The 25,879-nt window shown below is 45.9% G+C and overlaps 1 protein-coding gene across 1 annotated transcript in view; it reads left to right on the plus strand.

The window, feature by feature from the left end:
- Positions 1 to 25,879, plus strand: part of Ss (aryl hydrocarbon receptor spineless) — a 131,478-nt gene that overhangs the window by 36,798 nt on the left and 68,801 nt on the right. Inside the window, exon 2 of the mRNA XM_076769364.1 lies at positions 13,324 to 13,514. Coding sequence (XP_076625479.1) covers positions 13,324 to 13,514 — 191 coding nt within the window. The remainder of the gene's footprint in view (positions 1 to 13,323; positions 13,515 to 25,879) is intronic.

The following is a 25,879-nucleotide window of genomic DNA, read 5'->3' on the forward strand; positions in this document are numbered from 1 at the left end:
GATTTACAACCCGTAACCTCGAACGACGATAATTGTTCCGTTTCATTTATTTATTTCGATCCAATTAAAATCCAGTCAATCAGAATTACTAGGTTCAGGATAAACACGCGGCGCCGAATGGAACTCTTCTGGAAAGTTATTTCCGCGCGAGCACACTGTAAATCTATTACTTAATCGACGACTCATAAAATCGGTGTAATCTCCGAGCTTATGAGGAATCCGCGAAGCTGTGAGAAGCGAGCAATTGATCGCACGAACGTTCTGCACGGGCAAGGTGCTTCCCGTAGATTATTAATGTGCCCACTATCTAGCTTTAAAGTGATAATTACTGAGAGGAAATTGCTATCTGTATGAAACAAGACGAAAGCTTGAAGATCGCCTTGCCGAGGAAATCAGACCGGTTTATGGGGATTCGACTAATCTAGCGCCATCGACGAGACAATAAATTTTATTATCGATTACATCGGACGCAATTTACGCGTCACTTTAACGGCATTTTAATGCAAGCAACTTAATCCAGACAGTAATTCTTCGCAGACTAATTTCCTCGTTAACAAGAATTTATCTGAGCCATTGAAGTTTATCGATTAATCGAGAATTTTATTTCTACGGTCAAGTCCCGGTAGAATAGTGCGAGCAGTCGTTGGACTAAAATTGCTGATAGGCGGCAAATAATCCTAGTAAACATTTTACGACTTATTGGAACTTACTATCGCGAAAGAAATCTCATCGATCGCCATCTAGCGACGAATATTTAAAGCGCCTCCCAGTCACAGCCTACGCTTTACGTTAGTATATTTATTTCGACAAGGACTGTTAATTACGTCGATTGTTTAAAGTTCTCCGGCGTTATCTTTAGGCAATGATTTATTGCCAAACGATCGATCAACCGAGATAACCTCTCAACCTTAAATACTGGGAAACAGCTGCTTCGAGGAAGTAATAAAATTAAAAAGAAATTATAGTTATTACTACAATTCCTGGAATTATGCTATTAAAGTTTACATTAATCCACTAAATCTTTAGGATGTAATGGTGGAACGTTCGAACAGTTGCTGTAATAAAGTACGACTGCACGCCACACTCTGCGTCGTTGCACCCTGGAAGAAACATCATATTACGGGAAGATGGTCCTCATTATAAATATTTCTCGAGCCATTCAACATTCCCCTCTATCAATTTTCTTTATCGTCACCTGCAGGAGACCTATAGCTCGTCCCAGTTTCTAGAGTAGCCCGGCATACACAGAGAAACACCGACGCTCACCGTGCCCTACACACTGGCATCCTGTTGTACACGCTCGGGAGACACACGTCCGTGACACACGCGCGGCATGCGTGTCCCATGCGAGAGCGGCATGCCGCCGCTTCGCTCTCGCACCTGTTGACTTCTAACTCGGCCGCTTGATTAACGACTCTCCTTCCTAAATCACGCGGTCTCGCGATTTCTTACTCCGTCACGTGACCACCGACACCGCGACACGCTTTTTCGTCTCGCCATCGATGGACGAGACCAACCGAGCCGAGCGGCGATCGAACGCCAGAACAGGAAATCCTTGTCTGACCCAACAAAGATACAGACGGACAGATTCTGCTCCAAAGGCTCCCATACTCTGGAAGATCAAAAGCTAACATAGACAGGGAATGTTATCAACAGGAGGTCTTTGATAAATTGTACTAGGCTACGAAGTCTAGATGACATTAATCATTCCCAAAACCTGTAATCTACATCAACAAGGCTGTCTGCCAGCTCCTAGTAGACGGTAATGGAACCAACGATGAAGAGTCCTAATAGACGTGGAATATTTCCGATCGAAAAGGTCAATGATGACACTGGGGAGGAAGGTTTCTCAGGGAACGGGATGAGCAACTTCAGTTAAGGTCATACGTCTTGACGGAGAACCTTTGACTGACCTAGTGACGGAGCGAACACGTTCTAATCCTGAGGTCCGTACATGTTAGGGGCTCAGAAGCTAACATAGGCAGGGAATATAATCAACAGAGGCTTTGATAAATTACTCCGAGCTAGCGGAATCTGTGCCAGGTTAATTATTCCTAGTAACCAACCCACAGCTAAAGTATTTAGTCTAGTTAATTGCCTGCCGCCTCACGAGATGTGCTAGTGGGACTTTCAATGGAGGCACACCAAGAATTTTCGTTGTTAGAGTAATCTGTACGAAGAAGCCAGACGTGGAGCCTGAGACAGAGTGTTCAGATTATGGCAAAGTACTCTAACATCCCTCGACTGATCTGGTCAATAAGTTCTGGTCCGGAGATCTCTATCTTGGGACGTCAAGAGCTAACGCAGATTGGGAATACGATCAACAGTTGCTTTGATAAATTATTCTGTGCCAGAATCTAGTAGGATTACTTTGTATTTGATATTAGTGGTACAAAGTAATCTATTTGAAGAAGTCAGTGGTCAAACGTGGATTTTTATCGGTTGTGTGGTCTCTCGAACCTTATTTCGAAGCACACGGAAATCGTGTCACGGTTCGAACAATGATCGGAGGACATCGAATCGGTTTGTCCAAGTTTGATATCCCCGACACTGACGGATGCCCTGGTATCAGGAAACATCGGGCGGTATTTCAGACAAAGAAATATTTTCTCTGGACAAATTCCCCACGTCGGATGAGTCATTAGATAATGGACGATAATTAGCATTTTCGGAGGCATCGGACACGTATTTCGTTTTAGTCGGCTCGGAACCCCTTGCATCTCATTAAAATGGACGCCATTGTGTACGTCGATATGCATAAGTACAAGATATACATAGTAAGACGGGTAAGTGGATGCATTTGCATGCTCGCATACGCGGCCCACATCGCGCGCCGTCTAATAAGCCTTTGGCGCAATTAGGAGCACCGGAAGTTCCGGGCGAGGCTCCTGTCGAAGATCGTGCGTCTCGTTCTTCCGAGTCTGGAGCTCGCTTCGAAATTAATTACGATAGATTAAACCGCGAGCGAGCGATTTAGAAACTTACTTGTTATCTGAATTTATCTAACGAGTCGCTTTTATATTTTAAATTTAGAAAGCGCCCCGATCCTCGACGTTTCTTTCTCCGCTTCTCTGTGATTTACTTCCGTGACCAGATTTCTAAAGATGCACAGAAGAATATTTCCAAATTGGAGAATTTTCGCTGCACCTTTCCCATTTGGGTAGAAGTTTGCTGAATTCTAGAGGCAGATTCGCGTACGAGCGAATTCTGCGAACCGTCCGTCGCGAATTTATGTTGTCGGGGCCGAGCTAGGCAGCCGGTTATTGCAGAAAATCGAAGATATCACGGCGAGGGGATCGCCGCTCAATCCGCACAATTAACGAAGATCCGTGAGGCTTTCCGTTCGACGTCCCACGCCTTCAGGCTTTGTTTACGGTGGCTGCAGGCGACGTTATTCCCTCCTTCTGATCCCTATCGAGCATCTCGCCGCGCCGCGGCGCGCAGACCAACACGGATTCGCAGCGATAGCAACCCTACGCCCTTCGACCGCGTAACGCGTACACGGGGTGTTAATAAATGAGCAGTCGGATGGTACATGTCCGCGGAAACGAACGTCCAACACTCGAGATTTTTGCGAATCGCGAATTATCCCTGGAAATTGATGATGGGAGTCTAGCCACTGTTTATACGACTCGAAGCCAATTTTTCTGGAAACTCTGAAGGCGTAACCTTCGATCCATCTTTGTCTTAGGGGCACTACTGTTCCTGGTACGATTAAACTGTGACATCCACTTACTAGTCACTTGATTACTCAGCTAGAGATATTCTTGACCCAACTCTACACCTAATGGGAATAGGAGGATGTCTGACTGTTGTCGGTGTTTCCCGCGTTCCCGTCTGAATTCAAGAATCCCATAACAAGCTCCGAGCATGCCCGCGCAATTTTAATTCCAGAAAAGCCCGATCGACACGACGACTATAAACAATTTAATTAACCACGGAGCGTCGAAGGCGTTCGTAGCGTACGCGCGGCGGGCAGTGCATAAATCAAAGCTCCTTTATTTGTCTGGTTCGACTATTAATGAACCACGGGGCCACGACTCGGGTTCAACCGACGAAGACGACTAAATTAAATGAACATCTAAATCGTCGAATCCCGGGGACCACAAATCTCCCGGCTGCCGAAAACGCAACGGGTGCAAAACTCGAGGGCTCGGACAACTACCAGGGGCCTAACTCCGGCCCGTGCCGCCATAAATTCTCCAGTGAATTCGAAATTCGCTGCACCGGCCGGCGCGATCACGCGAGAGGAGGTAATGTCGATGTCCGACTGATCGCTCGAGGATCTCGCGTCTGCGTGGGACGCTCGGAGATTTCGATGCGTGGAGATTTCTAAACGGAATCGCGATCTGATCTGGCCACCTTCGAACCTGCAGGAACGCAACAGAGTCTCCGTGTGGAATCCCTTACGTCCTACGATCCTACACAGAAGCGGATTTTGGTTCTCCAGACTGATGTTCGCGACGTCTAGGTCTAGAAAATCCAATATCGGGTCCACCACGGACATAGATCAGACCTAAAGCCTCCCACGTGTACTACGCACGATATGCAACACGCTTCAAGTGCGTGTGAGAATGTGGCTTTAGGTGTGGCGCCTGTTTGACGGAGGTTTCAAGTAGACCCTACCCTACATTCTTTAGACCTAGTTTGAGAAAATAAATCCCACTCCTTAAAAAGACTGATTACTGATTTGAGGTAAGTTTGAGGAAGACCCAATAGCAAGTTGATGCAACACCCACTCGTAAAGTGAAATCAGTTGGATAAAACTTCGAGTCATAAATCAAGTAGCTGAAATTATGGTGGATTAACACGTAGGCACGCGTGGCCCAAGGCAGGTTCTGCTTCTATTCGTGTAAGAGCAGCTTCTCGAACATAGCACCCACAGACGAGGCGTCTAAAGAGCGTTCCCCTTCGCACGGAAATGTACTTTAGTAGAAATATTATGTTTAAGATTTTTCAGGCTTGTAATGTAAGCGATTGCGGCATTAGAACGATCCATCTTCTCCGTGACTTCTATGGTGTCCAATGTCTGTAAACAATTGATGCACCGGGAAATTCCGCGAAATCCAATTTCACGGGACCCAGTTCTCGCGATCAGAGACGGAATAATCCCTCGAGCTACTCGAAAAACTGTCTCAGTTCGTACACTCAATTAGTTCCGGCAGTCGTAGAGCATCCCGACGAGGTGTTCGTCCTCGCATAATAATTCCGTTTGTCACGCTAGTTACGCGCTCTACATAGCCACGCACGGAATTGGTAGCGCGTTGGAAACGCGTCTACGATGGCTAACCTAAAATGGTGATATAAACATATCGGAACTCGATTTCTTTTTGTTTTTCTAAACGAAGTTTGCACGGGGTCTTGAACTCCTTGGTCATGGTAATACTGTTGGAACGCTCGTGCAAAGCAAATTCAAGGCGTAATAGTCGGACAATCTTTAAAAGAAATATAAGCGAATAATGAAGCAGACTTTCTACGTATACTGAAGTATGCGAAAACTGCTCACGATGCTAATTGGCTTACTCATAAATAAATCACTAACGGGTTCCTTAAACAAAACCCCGAATAGATAAAGCCTGGAAGTGCATATAAGCCGATGGATTACTCCTTAGTAGGACAGTTCACAGATGCAAACAGATTCTCTCAGGTGTAGTCCAGGTCCCCAAGTGTTTTTATCCAAAATAAAATCATTACGGAAGTATCGGTTCCATTGCGTCCAACAAAAGGTGGACAGCTGCTAGGACGGATCGTCTTGCTAGACTGATCAGCCGGTGGCGGTGCTATTTAGACGGCAAATCGCGTGCGCGAGAAAAAGCTCATCCTCGCGCGTTTGCCCGATACATGGCCGTAATTAATCCGGGAACGATCGCGATAATTAATTCGCGACGGCGATGAAGGAAATGGCGTTCGCGACGCTCTGGTTGAACGCCGGCTCGCGCCCGTGTAATGTTAACCGACAGTGACTGGGCCGTTTGTTAATGCGCTTAATGCACGCGCGAGAACGATCCTTTCTGCTCCCGTTAGCATCGTAACGCCGATTCGGGACCGTTAGCGGCGCGAGCGAGCACCGATTTCGCGGTGAAAAATGCCGCGTGAAGCGAGCACACGCGATGAAATGCTGTGAATGCGTTCAGGATAGATGAGCTACCGCTTGGCCGATGAAAGAATCACGCAACCGATTTCAATGAGACAGATGGAATCGAGAATGAGGCTTCTACTGGAATCTACAGTCTAGATCAGTCCGGTCAAAGCTGGGAATATGATCCCTTATCATCCCAAGGAGATGAGGACAGTAGTCTAGATCCATATTCAGCTAAGACTCCAGCGCTAATCATCTATTGAGGCTTCAATAGTCGACCTACTCTGGTTCTAGAACCTCCACTCTAAGTGCCCTAGGCCCTCATGGTTCTAGGGACGATTAAAGTACCTTCTAGGCCTAGAACACATTTTGGTTGCTTGGCTACCTGTTTCCTCTTTTGTTTTCCAATCTGAGTACACCTCCATGAACAGTCTGAGGTGTTACCAAACCCCCAGAGGCGCAGTTCAGGAAGATTAGATTCCTGATTTAGCAGGACTACAAAACCCCCACTACTTTAGGTTGCCTTTCACGTGCATGATCCTGGGCAACTGATTGTTTGTAACAGTTCCGGAGAAATGTGTGCCAGGAAGAAAGGTAAATAGGGCTTGCAGACATCCTGGATTTCCAGCAAACGGCAGAGGAAGAAGCAAGAGGACTCAGCTTACCAGCTGCATTTTTGTTGTTGAGAAGCTCTTTGACGGAGACCACTAATTCTAGCATCGGCCGACATATGGTCGATTATTCGCCACAGGATGTCGAAAGTCGCTCCGGCCGCCATCAGTGCGCTCTTTCTGGTCGCCACTTACGAAATTCGACGTTGACAGGCGAATGCACTTCCGCTCGTTTCGAGCCGAGGCGAATTTGTTGCGTGCCGAGGCGCTCGAGCCGCGCGGAAATTTCTGTATATCGTTGAAAAGAATCTCCCGAAGAGCAAATAGAGGGAAAGCTGAACGAGCCCGGAGGATAAAGGGACGTCGTATCAACACGCTCTCTCTGCTACCCGAAATTAGATCAATAGAAAGAAATTGTGTACCGCGGGCCGAGATAATAGCTGAGAAGTGTGTATCAAACTTAGAAAGCGAACCAATGTAACAGAATTTATGAAAAACTTGTCTTCATCTTGGAGACCGTAACCTCATAATAACTTTAGATGGAGTATCCATAGTGTCAAGTGATCAGAACCTTAGATTTTGGATCTCTAAATGTGTATGTAAGCTTTGATGAAAATAGAATATCAAAGAATCGGGGAATCCCAATGAGAGAGGAAGTACACTTGAATGAAAAGGGAGGCCAAGTCGAGGGTACTGTTTGCCTTTCTTCGTTAGATCACGCAATCGAATAAGCCCGCTCGACGGACTTTTTTTTACGAAATTGTAGATCTCTACCCTTATAATTAACGAAAAAGGTCTGCATTCGAGTGGCAAGTTTCCGGCGGACGTGAAACGAAATTTTCACTTTTCCATTAAAATGCAATTATCAGGGACAGCTACCGCCCAGCTGAATCATTACCCACGGAGCGGCGAGTCGTAATTCCTTGGCCACGTGACCGATACCTATTTATCGCTCCGCGAGATCTGATCCGATAAAATCAGTCTTCGGTGTCTTTGCCGTCGACTGGACAGCGAATGGAAAACCGACAACGCGATACGTAATTAATAAACGACGTTGAAATGTTGCTTGCAACCGGCCGACGACAACACCCGATGAATTATTAGAGACAGGTAATTTTACATTTTCTGATTTATTGGACGTACAGGAGAAAGGCTGATGAATTTATATCCCTCTCTTTCAAAGAGGAATAATGATTCATATGAAATTAGTTGTTTACTGACGGATACTGTTTTAGTAATAATCACCATTATTAGTAAGGAGTAACAGGATCAAAAGTGTCACCTTATTATTATTATGTGTTTCTTGCCCGTCTTCTTCAAATGATTAACTGTTTCCGAAGTAGTCATTCAGGAGAATATTCAGGAAGTCTATAGAAGGCTTAGCAAAATAGTGGAATTATAATTTTATTGCTTTAGGGGAACTACGACTAGAGCATACTCCATCCACTAAGGATGCGTGAGTCTTCAATGATAGAAAATGACTGCTTTAGATACTTGGCGACCGGGGTACCAATCGTTAATCCCCTCTAGTAACGATTCCATGAGTTTCCATGAGTTTGGGTCGCAACCCTCGACGAATCGAGCCTCTTTCCGTGAATCAACTCCCATAAAAAGTCCAACCCCTTTGTCCTCTGCCAACCCCGAAAGGAAGCAACCATCCTCGGAGGCTTGGGCTACGGTTCAAGGTCGATCGTAGACATTCCGAGGCAGCGCTGCTCTCCCCCTCGCTGACTAGGTGTGTATATCACCCCCTGCCTACCCCCTCCCCCCCAGGAAGCGGTCTAGCATCCCTTCTGCGGTGGGAGCTTCCATTGCTACCCCATGCTGTCTGCCACCCCGGAACTCCACTGGTAGAGTGTATCTACCCTCGAAAATCCATAGTGGACCCACCCTTCGTGGCGCCTGCGCGTCTCTCTGTTCCGCTCCCAACCCTGCTCGCCCTTCTCCTCTCGCGCGGAAGGACGTCAACAGAGCTACGAGCTTGACGCGTTGAGCCATTAAAGGGCACTGGAAGGGACGAAACGGATACGCAGACGCTTCTGTTACGATGTACATGTCCTCTCCAGGGGTTGGAGGGACTCGGGGATGCCGGAGTCTCGTGGAAGCCTAAAGCAAAATGGCGAGCCAACGAGGAAAATGGTTCCTTACCTCTTTTTAATACTTGACTCGCTATAAACCCATGATGCTAGCATATTTATGGATTTCAAAGTTTCAAATCTTCGTGTTAGATTGGAATGGTCTTCTGTATCGATTTCGAAGGGACATCTTAGTCGTTTTGCTTTCGCCATGGAGGCATGGTAGGGGGTTAACGCGAACCCGAGCAACCTTGACTGGGATTTAGAGGGCTGATGGATTCGAGGATGGCGTGCTGAGAGAGCTTCCGACCGTGCGATCGCGCCACCTTTGACTCGTGTTATTTAATTCCAATCAGGTCTGAAGCTTGTGTTTGTTCCTCGTAAATTATTAATGTTCTCTATCCGGGAATTTGGAATCGATGGACTTCTGAGAAGTCAGTAGTCTCCGCTTTCAAGACCTAATTTTTACCCCGGATTAAAGCAACAGAACAATCTCCCTCTTTAAATGGTGGTACATTGGATCCTAACTAGAATTCATTCAAAATGTAAATAATACAAATAAATGCAGCGTAAGTGAGTAGTATTGCCCCGCGAAGCAATTGTTGGGCACCGTAAGTGACTCGTGTTTCGAAGGATATTGATCTTAACCCTTGAGCTCGAGCCTGAGAAGTCGTCTTCGCTAAATCGCTGCCTTTATCTAGGAAAATGAGATCGAAAACAGGATTTGCGTTGCCAGCCGGGGTCGGAAAATTGCCGCGGGAGCCTTGGGGTAACGATCGCGATAACGTGACCGACCATTAAACAGCGGCTGAAGTATGCGCGCACATTTCGAGTGCGTAACCGTGTTATGGTTCGCGGGACCGACACGCATCTACGCAACTGGTCTAATATTAGCAGGCTGATGTAGACCGTTCGGAGGGGTCGAACAACTTGACACGTTATCACCTGGCCGCTCAGGAATCGTGGGCTCCTGCGATTCATTTATACAATTAAAACCTACTCGAATCTACCCTTTCAAGCACAGACTTTTATTTCGATTCAGCTCTTTTCCGAGACGTCGCAATCTTGGGGCCTACGTTAGACGTAAGTTAGGCCTAAAGCCTTCTTATTTAGCGTACAGTATCTAGGCATAGGGCATGTTCGCAATGAATTTGAGCATGTGGCTTCGATTGGGGTCTACCACACGAACATATTACGTTCGTAAAATTAACTTCTGAACGCTCAGAAAATGCAATTATTCGAATAATCCTAGTTTCAAGCCGAACGATTGAAACGTATGGCTTAGGAAACTCCGTGTGCGGTGCAATGGAACAAAAACAATTGCATTACATGTAATTACGACGTTGTCGCATTGGTTTCATTCTCCAACGATTCCCGGGCGAACTTGCAGTTTCAGAGTGCATTGAAATGCTGTTTTCTGCCGCGCAAAGTGCACGGTGCGCGTTGCTTTCTTCCCACGATGGGAGAGAACAAAAGTCAGTTACGTAAACGCGTGTCTCATTCATTGGTTCTCTGGGACATTGTTCAGCGAAATCTATAATTTTTTTTATCCGTCCGTCATCGTGGTACAGTCATCGCGATACAGTCATCCAATAATTCGCGATAGCTGGCCCGTTGGAAATACAATGAAATAAAAAGCCAGCCAGAAAAATCGTAGGTGTTTCCTATTTCTGACGGTGTAAAGTTATGCACAGACCATTATCTAGGTGGGAACGATTCGAAAGAAGGATGGATCTTGAAGAAACCGGGGTTGTAGAAGTCAGAGGGTGACGTACCCTAACCGAGACTTGACGCTTGGCGAATTTAAAAACTAGAGCCATAACAGCGGCCTGGCACGGCCCACGTGGCACACCTTTCTCTCGTCCTCGTCCCAATAATTAACTGTGTTTTGCACGCTGCCATACGAGGAACGCGCGACGAGGTGGAAGAACAAAAGGTCGGACCGAGGTCCTAATGGTATCTGAATGAGACTATTCCTCGAGGACGTTCGTCGTTCCTCGTCCCCGGATAATGGATTTGGTGTCATCCAATAATTAATAGAGTTCTTCTCGGTGCTGCCGCGCAGTCGTACTGGCTGGACGTGCACGGCCAGCAATCTCATTCATCACGCTTTCTAACCCCTAAGCATTTTAATTAAGGCCAGGCGTCGTTTTTCTCTTTTTCCGTCTTTTTTCGCCGCGTATCCCTTTTTTCCAGGCCTTTCCAACGCGTTTTGTCAGGAATTCCGCGCCCGAGCTGCTGGCGTTGTTTCGTCGTAAGGATAAAGCGAAGCGAATTGCTTCCTGGATGGACTGCATTAATCCTGATCACCGTCCATTTCTGGATTCGTTGATTAATCTAATGAATTTAGTGGAAACTTATCGCTCCGGCGAGTCATACCTTAATCAACTAAATTTATTGCTTTTGACAGTGGGTAATGAAAATTACACCTAAAGAACCACCCAAGATCTCCAACTATAAAGGAAGTCTATCCATTAGTTAACAATCTAACCAGGTATAAATGATCGTACCTTGCATTCGTCAAATACCTCGACCACCTAACGACTCAAGTAAGAAGTAACAGATATATTGCGTGGCTCTACTAACCATCTAATGCGCTAATCACGAGCACTATAATTGTCTATCACTTGATGATTAGTCTAGACTTAGTCCAGATTTAGTTATATCTAACTACTGTCATTTAACCGCCTAATCACCTGGAACATCTATTGCGTTTATTAGAGTATCGTCTTGTTTACATTTTAAGTTAATAATCTAGTCGTTTTACAGACTGAACACCAAGCTAATCTATCCATTACCGAGTAATCTCACCAGATATAAATGACTATATCCTTTATTCATCAGACACTTAAACCACTTAATAAGCAGAACTAACTCAGATCTGATGCTTGACCAGCTAAACACATTGATCATCTATCATACCAATCACTAATCTATCACACAGCCAAACTAAATCCAATCAAACCAGCACAAACTTAACCAAACAACTCCTTTGACGACGATGGATGTCCCGATATTGTATTTTTGGTTCGGAGTCTCTTTCCCACTCTAGTTTGCACTCCATTCGTACAATTTACTACAGCGATTAGGCTAACTACTCTGTGTTTCGGAGTGGTATGCTTCGAACCACGATTAACAAACGCTTAGTCCCATTCGTTTGGTCCTACAACATTTCTCCGAGATAAGAACTGGTCCTGGGTCGTTCTGACGCGTCCATCTCCTTGCGGAAGATTGCCAGCGTAGCAGGCTACAGTTGTTAAATATATACGTATGTATACGCGTAAGAATAATAATTATTGCTAAGTATAGGGCTGCGAGTGGCCGCGGCGCGGTGTCTTTGACGGGGAGTTCCGTACTGGTCTGGTATGGGGTCCCATTCCCACGGCGAGCGCTTCAATTAAACAAACAGTTCGAGGCCGATCCGTAACGTTTGATTTTGCATATTTATTTTGCGAGCCATTGGCGTCGCGCCCTTAATTCTCCCTCCTAACTATTATGGTGTCTTGCAGAAAAAATGTTTACACCGGAGAAACGACATCAAATTTACAAAATGTAATGATACGCCATATCCCTGCTATTTATGACTCATCCGCAGAGTCCCTAACCGTACTTGTTGCTTAGCGACTATCCACTAATCGGCGCCATGCAATAATCGAGGGACTACTATAGTAATAATATAGAGAAACAAAAGTTAATCATACTTCTGGGAAATGGGTTTGCGAGTCAATATTTGGGCGTTTGTTTGCTTCTACCAGTTCCCGCTTTCAAGTGACAAAAGGAGCACCGAGTAGGTAACAAAACGTTAGGTAAACTTTATTGTTAGAAGCATTATCTTAAATGTTTCTGTAATTGCTGTGCCTACGCCAATGGCAGCTCGTCAGACCACCACATGGTACCCGCAGTTGTCAGTTCCTGCTTGTCATAATTGCCAAACAACTTGTACACTCTATGTCCTCTCGATAAAAAGCGACAACCTGGATAAAGTGGAAACGAAACAAAACGAGAAGTTAACAGTTAACGGAAGAACACTGAGGGAGAAATGAAAAAAGCGGAGGGAAGAAATACTTTGTAATAACTATACTTATCCCGAGGAATCCCGGCTGTTGAGTGGGCATATCGGTCCGTTGGGTTCCTCCGCGTGTCAATCAACCCCCCGACAGTGGTCACCTTTAATTATCGAGATCGTTCGATCGCAGGCCGCCTGTTGTTCGAGCCTCGAAGGTGGCCGACGATGCTCCGCCGAGGAATTCCTGAAACCAGTCGAACGCGAACACCGCAGGCTGAAACGATTACCTTGTTTCGGCTAATTAGGGCCCAGTGGCACGCATTGTTGCTTCAACACTGTACCCGGACCTTGAAATGCATTTCACCACGTCCAGTTGTGGTAAATTCGACAGTGTCACATTCGCGACGAACTCTAAGAAACTAACAGTGGCTGTTGTCTCTATTTCTAATCTTAAAAAAGAAAAATAACTGGGCCAGAACACCCTTTAAACTCTTCTGGTCGTCGGTTTTTGAAGCTCCTTCCACTTTGATGGTTCGTTTGTTTCTGTTGCAGTTTGAAACCACCCCAAAAGGATGGCGTGACGAAGTCGAACCCCAGCAAGCGACATCGAGAACGATTGAACGCCGAACTGGACACGCTGGCGTCGTTATTACCGTTCGAGCAGAACATCCTGAGCAAGCTGGACCGGCTCAGTATCCTCAGACTCAGTGTGAGCTACCTCCGAACAAAAAGCTACTTTCAAGGTAAGCGTGCGTGTCGATTAATGGGCTTCGAAGCACCAGTTAAATTCAAGGGATTGATTAACCCGTTAAGTACCAATTGGCTTTTTTCAATTTTTACTAGAGATCAAAACTTTACAGTCTCTTGGACAGGCATTAATTTAAAATTATCTTTCGTTCTTGGTCTTTTAAAGTTGAAAAGAATATTCTTCTAAATTTCTTCCGAATGGGAACTCGATGCTCGATGGGTTAATTCCGGGTTCGCAGGATTATTTTTTTATCCGACTAGCTGTAATAAAACGAAGCTGTGGAGCGCTAGAGCCATTCGCTTAGTTATCAATTGCGAAAGGAGCGTCCATCATCAACGCGGCGCGAAGATTCAGAAATTTCTTGCGTCACGTCTTTGTATCCAAACACCGTTGTACATCCAGAAGCATTAGCATCCGCAACATCTTCCTGGACACGCGAAGCTCTCGTTACTCTCACTATCTTTCTCTATCCAACGAAACAATAAGATTCAAAAACAATAGCCGGCCATCTTCCGCGATTCGTCTCCTCGACGTCGAACTTGCAGGTACTTTTGACGACTATTGTTGCACCATATCGTACAGGGCATTGCAGAAATAGTTTCAAAGAACATGTAGACTCGCCTGAGAGGGCGCAAATATTTTTGGATACCTCAGAACGTTCTAGGAGCAGGATTCTCGAATCCTCGAAATTTGGATTCTTCGTTTCATTTGCCACGGACGTAGTTTGACGTTGCAAAACAGAAATAAAATTGCAAGACTTTACAATCCCTTCGTGTCGCGTAATCGTAACACTGCTTTCAACCTATTTGCATTGCTTATTCATAATTAGTCAAGATATCTGAGCGGCTATGACATTTTTAAATTTTAGGTCAGCCCAGATATCAGCGGCCCGTCGTACTACGGCGAGATACGTTCTTCAGATCGAACTTGGATAATTTTGCTCGTACGCTGCTCAACATCGATACATGCACACGGTGTCAAACTTATCGCGTACACCTCGAAACCGTCCGGAACAATTTATTTCGTATATTGAATCCAGATATTGGCCCTCTTTGGCAATTAATTGTATATATTTATAGTCTACGGCGCGTAAAAGATACAATTACGAGCCATGGACGACGGTTATCGTGGCAAATATTGCACCCTGGCTCATCCTGAAAGCTCTCGTTTCGACCGTTTGCTCGCGAGAATTGGAATCGTACATAGTTTACTCGTGGAAACCACGATTGTCGGTAATTGCCAGACCACGGTTCCGATCAAACAGAAAACTTGGATCGAAGGGAGGACGCGAAAAAGAGACCAGGCCGGAATTATGCAACCGCGCCAGCAGCGCGGCTTCCTGCGCCGCGGGTGTGCAATCTCATCCGCAATCGCAATCAGGTGGGGCCAATCGAAGAATCGCCGCGGAATAATGGGCAGACGTTCTTCTTTCTCTCGTCCATTATCTTCCTCCCCGGGTCTGGAGTTGCCTTCTGCAACTCCAATCTCACGGCGAACGTGCGCGGCCTCTAAGTGTGCCCACACGAAACCCTCGTAATGCGGCTTCTACACTTTTATCGATTTAACGCCGCTAAGTACTGCGAACCTGGCCACGAACGATCGTCTTCCCCTACTACCGCGGAAACTCTGATAATACCCCTGTCCTGAATGCTTCTCTTCTGGTCGTTTGAGCATCCTGGTGATCTGAATCTGGTGATCCGTTCGTTGGATACCCTGATTTTTCGTGGGACTAGATTCCTTTTCTATCCTCGATGTTGCTCAGAGTCGGAGCACAGTCGCATTAGTAAGCCCACACTTAGTCGTCTTTCCTCTTACGGATGGAACTCTGACTTTAGGAGTGTCTCGATTCCTGTATCAGTGGTTCGAATACCAGTCGTGTCAGGTCCAGGCCTTGGGTGCAACATTCGTTGTGCTTCGATGAATCAATAACTTCGGGCTAGTATGCATCAGTTGGCGATGAATGGGTTAGCTAGCTTACATGAGCATAACCTCTGGGCAATGGACGAGATAAGTGTTATCCGAGTCACTGGGCAGGCTAGGCAGATAGAAGACCATCCAACAGAAAATTTATCGCGTATACACTAATAATTTAACACTTCTAGTAGTCTACGACCTAAGATGTAGCTTAAGACGGACTCGTACAGCCTAGTTTGGATCCTATGAGATGACCCAGTTATAGCAATAGAGTCTAGAACGAATAACTCTACTGATCAAATGCTTGCGAGCCAATCCAAAGGAGCACAACAACTCTAATTGATAGCAGCGATGCCAGGTAGCAATAAGGACCAGCAACAAGGTAGATAGTGGCTTTCAAGACGCAGCAGCTAGATACTTCCAGAAATAGCAGTCCCATCGGTTAACGTAACCTCGGTTCCATTTAAAGTCCTGAACCCTGTTTGGCAAAGATCGAATCCTGCTCCCGTACGAGCATCGGCCCCAAACGGCCGATGAACGACCAGCGGGTCGTGGCGTATGCAAGGTAATGGACACGAATCCGGATCGTAGTCTCGGGTGCGAACGGGAATGCGAATGCGAACGGGAACAGGAATGCGAACGCGAGAGACAGCGGAGGAGCACGGAGAGCGTTGTCCAGTTCTGGGGCCTGCGAGCCACGTCCCGATATCGCGGATCTCGCAGTATATCACCTGCGGGGCACAAGAGGTTGCCCGGGCCTCTACTTAGCGCTCTTGTTGCTACCGGCGCGATCCTGAGAGCGGACCACGGGCCAGCCCCAGGCATTGTTCACACCGTTTTAATAGGTATTCATTGTCGGACCTCAGATCTTTTCCGAAGACTCCCGGGAGAGTGTCGTCCGATGCCCCGATACCTGGGAGTTCTTGTGCATTACCAGCTTGTCGCCTTTGCTTCTTCCCTCTACGGTCTCGAGCACCTCTCCGTCGGTCCACGTTTATCCCTGCCTGCTGTGAACCTCGCTAATTGCGAAAAACGCCGCGTGGCTCTCGGGATGAAAATAGAGGAGACTCCTCTGTGTCTTGAGGGAGATTGATCGAGTGGGGACACCCTTTAGCGCCATGTATTTCTTCGAGGTAGACCTTCGTTCGTGTGTATGAGTTTGTTTTAATTGCAGAGGACTCGGATCGAGCAATTCATTCTCATTGGAGTGATGGTCAGAGCAAATTTGAGACTTTGGGCTAGCTAATATGGGATACCTTTAGACGTAGCAAGTGTTAGGACCTGGGTCTAGCTAGAAGTAGAAGGCCTTCTCAGTTGTAGGATATTTTAAACGGGCAGGCACACGAGGAAGCTTCGATTCCAGAATGGTGAAGAATGTGGCGAGACCTCAATGTAGCTGGGGCAAGAAGCCTTTTTGGTCATTGCCAGGGCTCGGTGCAGTTTTTTTTCGGAGACTTCCATAGCGGGCAAGGCGGAGCAATTTTGTCACGAACACGTGATTCCGTTAGTTTGAACAATGTGGAGGAAGCGATTACCTCGTGGCGAGAAAGTGGTTATATTTAGGAAGAGGGCAAAAGCTGTACAAAGAAGACAAACGTGCGACCTGTAGGGTAGAAACCCGGGCATCTCGATAATTGTTAAAAATATTTATCGTACACGTCATTGTGCAATATCCTGCCATTACTGAGCATGCTCCTTTCGTAGTCGTGTAACATTAGGAACAGTACTCGCAAAACACTTCACGCTAGACGCTGATTACAATTCTCGGGAGACCCCGCCATATCGTCTATTTCCCAGCAGGACGCCCTCGACTTTGCAAACTGCAGCAAGCAAAAGAGTAAAAAAAGTGCCCCGCGTCGCTCCGCTATGTAAATTAATTAGCCTCTCGGTAAACGCGCTGATTTTTCAAGCAGGCACGTGGTGCGTCCTCGCCTCCGGTTACCCAGCAGAAAGAAGACGAAGAATAGAAGGTAGAGAAGGAGGAAGCAGAGGCGAGGGAGGAGAAGGAAGGTGGCGAACGTTGCAGGAGATTCAGATAGCGGATCGTGGGGGTTGCACCTCTTTCGCTTTTTTATTGACGCTTACCGTTCCTCTCTCGCGCTTTGCCATTCCCCGTAGACCCCATAAAAGGTCCAAAGCGACGAGTCCCGGTAATTAACCTTCTCCGCGTCGATCTTATTGCCGGCAACCTCGTATTCGCTCGCTTTTTACCCGACGGTTTCGACGCAACTTTTTGATGGTCCAATCTTAACCTACAAAATTTCGCTAGATAACTAATTTTTAGTGACAACTTTTTCAAAATTAATCCTCTCTATTTGTGCAAGACGTTCTTCCAGCTGTGGCTGTTTGAAGAAGCTTGAAATTAGGTTGAGCTAGAGACTAGTGATTGAGGTTAAGAAAATCGAGGTTATGGTAAAAGAGTCTTCTTTCGATAGTTTCCTTCTTTGAACTCCAGAATAGGTCCTAATAGTTAACCTGCCCATTAATTACAAATAACTTCATTACTATAACAAAATGCGTGCTAATTTACCAAGCTGATCCACCTGATAAGTTCGCATTAAACATTCAAATTTTACGCGGGAAATAATTGTACCTCGAACCTGTCCGGGACAAACAAACGAAGAGGAAAGACGGAACCGTGTTAGAGCTGAATAAGGTCTCTGATGAAATTGTTAGTTCAAGACATTAATAATCCCCGCGGACTAATTGCTTGCCGCGCGAGGGCATCAAATCCTCATTACACAATTCGTCACCCTCCGACACCTTAATCAAAACCCGCTGCACGTAGAATAATGACGCAACGTCAGAAACTTTGCGAGAAAGTCGTGAATTCTTAATGCCGTTGAATGCGGCCCTTAACGATCCTTTTTAGAAATTTCGCTTGGGAATTTGTTCAGCGAGCTTTCTACTATGAATGCATTTTAAGATAACAGCATGGCTGTCGTCTGTGCGGCGCAAAAAAATAAGAAGAATGGGGTTCCATCCAAAATCTGACGCGTAGAAGATTCGTGAATAAAGTGTATTTACCAAACCTTTAAATAAGACATTTATAAGCGTCCAGGGGTTATTTTTCTAGAACCTAACCTCAAAATTAATCTACGGGCGAGAAAATAGGATGAGTTTGACCCGGAGGAAGTTAGGTTAGGTCGCCTTATGGACAAACTTGGCAGTGGCGTTCGAATTAGGCGATTAGATTACGGAATAGAATAAAATTGTGGTCTGTAACGATATCGAAAGAGGGGTTTGTGACGTCACTGGTAGTTGGGGAAGTGGCCTTGAGCGACTGTTGGTTCGGCGCCAAGAATAGCGAGCAGTACTCATCCGTGTTCCCTCGTGAAACACCTTGTACGTTTGTCTGGCCGCGTCAGCGTGCCTTGCGAACGCGTACCACGGACGTTGATGAAGAGATACACATCGATACAGTTACCTTCTCATCATTACGACTCATTTGCATTTTTCATTTCGATCTGACACCTGGCGGGGAGGGACACCAAGAGTACCATTGCGTGACGAGAGGAGGACGAGAGGGGATTCGGGGAAGAAAATGAGAGGCAGTGGAGAAGGGCGAGAGGCGAAGTCGAAGGCACATAGAAAGAAGACAACGAACGGAGCCAAAGGAGGGGGGATGTAAACTGGTATAACGAAGGGGTCAGAGCGAGAAAATAGGTTGGGGTGGTTGGGGAGAGGAACGAACAGACATTTCCGTAAAGGAGCGAGAGTCAGAAAGAGAGATGCGAGATTAAACTGATGCCAGCGAGAGAAAAAAAAAGAAACTATGAAGCGTTTAACGCAAGGAACGGTGGGATAACCAATACCAGGAATAAAGATTCCAACGATAACTACGCCATGAGGATTTTGAGGAGTCGAATATGTGGTAGTTAAGGTCTACCACTGACTTGGAAAGAAGATTGAAGGCAGAGTTTCCTTATCTGGAACTTAACATCAATCGCTATACTTAACCTAGACCTAACCTTTACATTATACTAACCCGCTATTGTTGGACATAGAGTCATTATTCATTCTTTAGTTATCATGTTAGTACAATGTGCTCTAATTCCTGTAGTCGGTTTTTCTTTATTGCTATGCCTACTAAAAGAATTTGGAGGCTATTGCTCCCAAACTTAACCTCAAAGTTAGGTTAGGTTTCAATAGTAACAACATGGCAACAAGTTCCTAATCTGTCGTCGAGGGGCACGCATTCCTCAGAACTTAGTTGCCATGGTAACGAAATGTGAACCAATTCCCCTAATAGGGCTTTCTGATCAGCTATCACCGCGAAGTAACGTTGGAATGAAGATGGCGTGCATAGCGCAGGAACGAAGGGAATTGGAGCAGGTAGTAAAGAAAGATTGACAGAACGGAACACAGGCTGCGACCAGGAGGGAGAAGGAAGGAGAAATCAACGAAACGGATCTCGAGGTGGTAGCGATGACCGGAAGCCAACAGTGGATTATGGAAGATCGTAAATCGATTAAATTCGTCGGCACGACTCGCGCTACCGACCAGTGCAATTATTTAATTTCGCCGATTATCTCCGGTCGAGTTCATTTTTCATGTCATTATCGCGATGCGGCTTGCCTTTATGATTTCCCTCCGCGCAGCGAGGCGGCGAGGCACCCGCGTCATTGCTATGAAGTCATCAGCCTCGGGGCGACGATTGAGCCGAGCTGCATGGCTTTGAAAAGTGATTTCCTTTCCGCTTGTCTCGTGACACGACAGACCGACGCGTTTGTCCGTTTTATTTTTATCGGCACGCGACAGAACTCCTTGGCGATGGCGCCTGGAACGTAGAGGGGGTTTTCCCCCATCATATTCCTTAGGACAATAAGATATTACGAGCCGGTGGATCTTGGCAAAGTTTGTTTTTCCACCCGATGTATAGCGAACGATCGAAAGGAATTGCTCCAAGCTTTTCAGACTTTTAAACTTCTCGTGAACGTTAAAGATACGGTTCGGATACGAGCAAGCTTGATGTACAGGTTACTTGTGAGATGGCCTTCGCGATAATCGAGCAGTACGTCTAATAAACATCGTGGTTAACGAAAAAGAATAAATGAAACTACCATTGTTAGAGCAGTTTAATCACCGTAATCAAGTGAAAATTATTGGTTCTATCTGTTTTATCAGTGATTCTTTTCGACCCTTTACAGGTCCTTATCAGGCGATCTGATACATATTTTATTCCCCCGCATAATTCTCTGAGAAAAAATACAAGAATAAATATATATTTATGCACAACACTGTATAAATATACATAACATGAAATAGTTCAGATCTCTACATAAAGTTAAAGAGTTTGTGATGTATGTGGTTTATTCATGACTATCAGAATAAATGAAAACTTAAGTTCTTCATAGACGGTGTCCAGTTTAAAACTACTTCGGTTAAACGCAGATAAATAGCGTGTATTTTAAGTCGAGTTTACATCTAGATTGAGCCAAGTATAAGTGACTTTCAAGTCGAGATTCATTCAAGCTCAATTCAAGTCCAAGTTCAAGTCAAGTTTAAACTACCACCGAACGCAACTTAAGTTAAACTTGATTCGAGTTTATACCGAGATCAATAAAATTTCATAAAACACACATAAAATTTGAATCAAGGAGCATAATTTGATTGCAAAGTACGCGTTCCTGACTTACTTGATCAGCCATCGAACCAGAATACTGCCTCGAACGGCCGAAAGTATAATTCCAGGGAAACTTTTTGCCCCAAAAACTACTCGAACGAGTCCGTGTCCCGCAGTAATCCCGAAGACCAGTAGCGACCATTTACCGTGAACGTCCGATCCTCCTTAAGCAGGCCTCTCTCGTCCAGTTACGAAGATCGTTCGCGATCAGTCGCGATCGGCGGCTGGAACGTCGATCGAGATACCGTAAAAGTTCGTTGGGACATCTGCCGCGAGCCATCAAGCCCTTCCGATGAAATGACGCGGCCGCTGCATTTTTCTGATAGGGCCGCTGGTTCACGGAAGGCAATGGCACGCGTGCGATCGGTATCGCCGGTGTACGAACCGTCAGTCGGTCCTCCTTTCGGACGGGCAACATCCGATTTGCCTTTAATCGGTTCGACACCGAACGGCCGACTGGAGACGGCGACCGGACACGCGATAACTATCGCTCATTAACGTCATTATTAAAAATGCGGCAATTAGACCGCGGCGAATATCGACTTATATGGCCGAGGGCCGCGGGAACCGTGCCTCGCTTTTTCGATCGGTCGAACACCTTTTTCGATTCTCGTTGCCACAGATCACCACTATCTGAATTAAAACCCACTAAGGAATATTTTATGCATTGCTCCCGATATTTGCTGCATTTGGACACTATTAACTTAAGAGTATATCGAACACTCGAATAATAAGAATCTCTTACAACCGACGAGTAATGGAACGAGTAATCGAACCTAATTCAAACGAGCATATGGAAATGGATAAGTAGCAAGTAGTTGCAAACAGAGACTGCCTATAATTGAACGATATTAAACGCCTCATGTCTCGGTGTATTAACAATTTTGCGTCTCGTGCAGTCTACCTTTTGCAGCGTTTAGTACGCAACTTGATAATTGCTTGTATAAAAGTGGTCGGCTCGCATCGTCTCGCTGTATCACATTCATGTTTTCCCGCTCGATGTTGTAACAACATTATCATCAATGATGGTCACGCGAAAGGAAACACACACGGTGTAACGTGTCCGTTCATTCGACAGGAGATACTTCACGCAACGGATACGCAACGATTAATCGTTCGGATAATCGAACGCAAGAATAATCACTGTTCTGGCTTCTGTCCCGCATCGTAAAGATCCGTATCTTCCATACAAAGTGTTTAGACGCGTTCACGCTAATGAAATATGATGCAAATCGCCGGGGCAGATAATTGCCACGGGACTATGAATAAATAACGTAGCCACAGAGTGACTATTGGATGTCGAAAGGTAATTAACGGGGGATCGAAAAAAGTATACGATTGTAGATCGAATTGAGATAGAAATTGTCTTCGTGCGTCAAGAACGTGGGGAAAAGATGATGAAGCGAGGTCGAGAGCGAAGACTTTTCGCAGATCGCCTTGAATAAAATAGTAGAGACAGATTTAATTGCTTCCGTAGTCGAGTCTAGGTCAAGATAGATTCTGAAACCCAAATCTGAGCTAATATTACACGATACTTGAGCTAGACTTGAGTCAAGTTCAGCTCGAACCCCGGCTTAAACACGAGTCAACCCCAAATTCCGCTCAAACTTAAGTCAAGTTCGAGTCAAGCTCGATCCGCGCTAAAATGAAATTGAAATTCATTATAAATGTGAAGACCAGGATTTCCTTATGTCAAATTAGATCGACAGAAAATGATTTTGACACGTACCTAAAGTCATGGAAATGGATTTAAATTGACATTCACCTGCCCGAGTCGCTCATACGTATTAAGTTCGTTCATACGTCGGTGTTTATGAAGCCGCAGATGGCTGGCCGTCCGAACGGGCGCGAATACAAGCGAAACGAAACGGTCTGTGGACAGGTTACGGGCTTAAAGGCTGTATACATCACTGCGGGCGGCTGAACGTCAGCGGCAATCGGACGGGATCATCAAACGTGGTAGGAAAATCGATTGCCATGTAAACCGGCGTAGCCACTTTTCGCGCACAGACTAGCACCTGTCCGCTTAACTACAATCACGTTGGACCGATCGATCGCGTTAAGAACGCCTTGATCGGCGGACTGATTAAAAATTAATAAGTAACTTCGCGTTAGCCGATGCCTCGAGTAGAAACGCCGGGAAAACAGGTCCGACCGTATGACGCAGATATCTGTAGTTGTCGCAAATAATCGTTACTTACTGAGAATTATTGGGTAATTAATAAGAAATTATGGTTACCGGTGGATCTCCTAGGACGTGTAAGTTTTCAATCGGTTCCGTTACTTGGGCTTTTTAACGAGGCTGTTTGTGTAGTGGCTTGTAACGTACAACAAATTTCAGTTATACGTTCGTTGCAAGTAATACTTGATTTTTGTTACTAATGGTAAGTGGCAACGCGAATCGCTTGAGTTCTTTGCTGACCTGTTACTCCGAGCCTTTTCCCATTTGCCAACACCATAATAGCCTCTTAGATCAACTCTTCTTCAAAGCCCATTAGATACTTAAAGACGTCAAGGTTGCCAACTTTCTAACCCGTGAGGAGCCTTGAGGCTCTCAACGATCTAACAACCAAAATAATTCGAAAGTCGTCAATCACGATGTAAAGTGTTCTAGAACAAACACTTTCAAACTTGTTCATACTTCAGGGGTACTGGATGCTCTAACTTCAAAAACAGTACCAACAACCCAATGCTTTAATTTGAGGAACAGTTCCAGCACTCGGAAGATCCTAGCCTCCAAACAGTTTCAAACCACACCGACTCCAAGTCATTCCCAACAAACTGGCGAAGTTACAACTGGCAAGAAGCCAATTTCCAGTAACAAACTTCCCCGAAAGCTGATCACGTGACACCACATTGCCGCCGAAACGGAGAACCCATGGAAATTAGCGTCCGATGCTGGTTGCACTGGCCTTGCCGTTGTGCACGATGATAAACCTCGATAAGACCGGCGTAAGGCTGTTATTAACTAAAAATACGTGGAACACCAGCAGGAATCGGGCAACACTTTTAGAAGAGAAAGGGAATCATAATTGCGAGAGTTTAGCCGTAATGTCGGCAATCATTTTAATTAAGAATAACTCCGCCACACCATCGTCAACGTCGCGCTTCCAGACCGTTCCTAATTGGTGTATTTTGTATTTTACCGCGTCGTCTTACGTAATTACTCTATCTTCGTGTTCTCGTCCGCCTATGGACCGTCAGGTGTTTCGAATCGTTCATCCTAAGGAGCTGAAATGCTCTGATGGATCAGTGGTTTTGCACTTTCTGTAGATCTAACAGTAGATTTGACTCAACCTAGGTGTTGCACAGGCGCCATTAAAAGTTCTGACGAATAGAGGCAAACATCTGCCTATATCGGGATTTACGTGGCCCAACGGTGATTCTCTGGAACTATTCTCTGGAACGTTTCGTTACCTTACCTGACAGCCCACGGCAGTGTCCTTTGGCCATACATCGATAACGTTATCGTCAGGCCTGAACGGCGCGTACGAACGTTGTAACTCGGACGAACTGACGTCGGGACTCGATATGCCGAGTAAATTACGCCATGTCAAACTTATCTCTACGGGATCCAAGCGTATCGACGAAAAGCCAGCGCGCACGCGCTAAAATGAAGGACTCACGTGGCTCCTCCGATTGCGGGTCGCGTAGTCGCGTTTTTGCCCGCGGATTTTTCAGTTTTCAAGCCGGAGGGTTCAACGGGGCCACGGTGTTCCGACTTTTTCTCGTGTTCCATCTTTCATCGCGATCATAACGCGCGCCTGACACACACAGATCGATAGGGATCGGTCAGCTCGGCTCAGCGGCGGCGTACATGAGTCTCCTTTAGCCGTGTCCCGTTCCCCGTCACGTGAACGCGTGCGTGTTCGGAAAAATTTCGTCGGTAGTCCGTTCTAACTAGCTTCGCGGCTGGATTTTCATATAAAAATATATTCAGAACTCTCATGGTCGGTGAACGCGTGCCCGAGAAGATCACTATCCTGCCCGACGCTGGTTCTTGGCGCATGCTAACGTCTAACGGGCAACGGGTTCGTTAAAAAAAAAATACGCCAGTCGATTTCTACCTCGCACCGAGACTGTTCCGGACAACGTTTTCGTTCCTCGGCGGACGCGTCAGGGACGCTTCACGGTCCGCGATCCCGAGATTCGCGCTTTGTTGTGCTACAGTTCCACTTCCGCCAGGTTGTTACCTCGTCTCCTCGATGGGGTTGGGATTCCAAGTGTCGCTGGTAGCGTTTGACGACTGTTTGACTTCGTTTGTTTCAGTTTCACGGCTGTTGTCGAGCGCAACAGGGAGAAAAATCATCCCACACTTTGAAATTCTGGATGTTTCGAGTCCAGAAATGCAAAAAATTTGAGCACAAACTCGTGTGTGTGCGTATGTATGAACGTTGGCTTCTGTTTGACGCAATACGCTTCACGGTTTGTTCGTCAGATGGAGCGTGTGCATGTTTGGAGGTATGTTGGCGTTTGTTTGGTCTTGTAATAAGAGAGCTCCGATTTCCTGGAACGATCGAGCTTCTCATTGAAGTCCTTTGCTCCCCAGGAATTACCAGTGTTCGCTGATCATCGCGGGCAACCACCCTGCCAGTGGTAATTAAACAATTAAACGTCAAAGTATCGCTTTTGTATCGTGTTGTTCGCATCTTTACTCGAACAGATTTGCTCGTAAGAATCTGAGCCGAGCGTAGCATGCGCGGAACACATTTTCATTAACATATGCAGGAAAAAGAGGCTAGTTGCACGTAATTATAGAGAGCAATGGGAGAAAAACGAGCAAGACTCGGCTGGGGAATCCCTTTAACAAGAAGAACCTG

The sequence above is a fragment of the Colletes latitarsis genome, chromosome 7 (assembly GCF_051014445.1).
Source record: "Colletes latitarsis isolate SP2378_abdomen chromosome 7, iyColLati1, whole genome shotgun sequence".
Taxonomy (NCBI): Eukaryota; Metazoa; Arthropoda; class Insecta; order Hymenoptera; family Colletidae; genus Colletes; species Colletes latitarsis.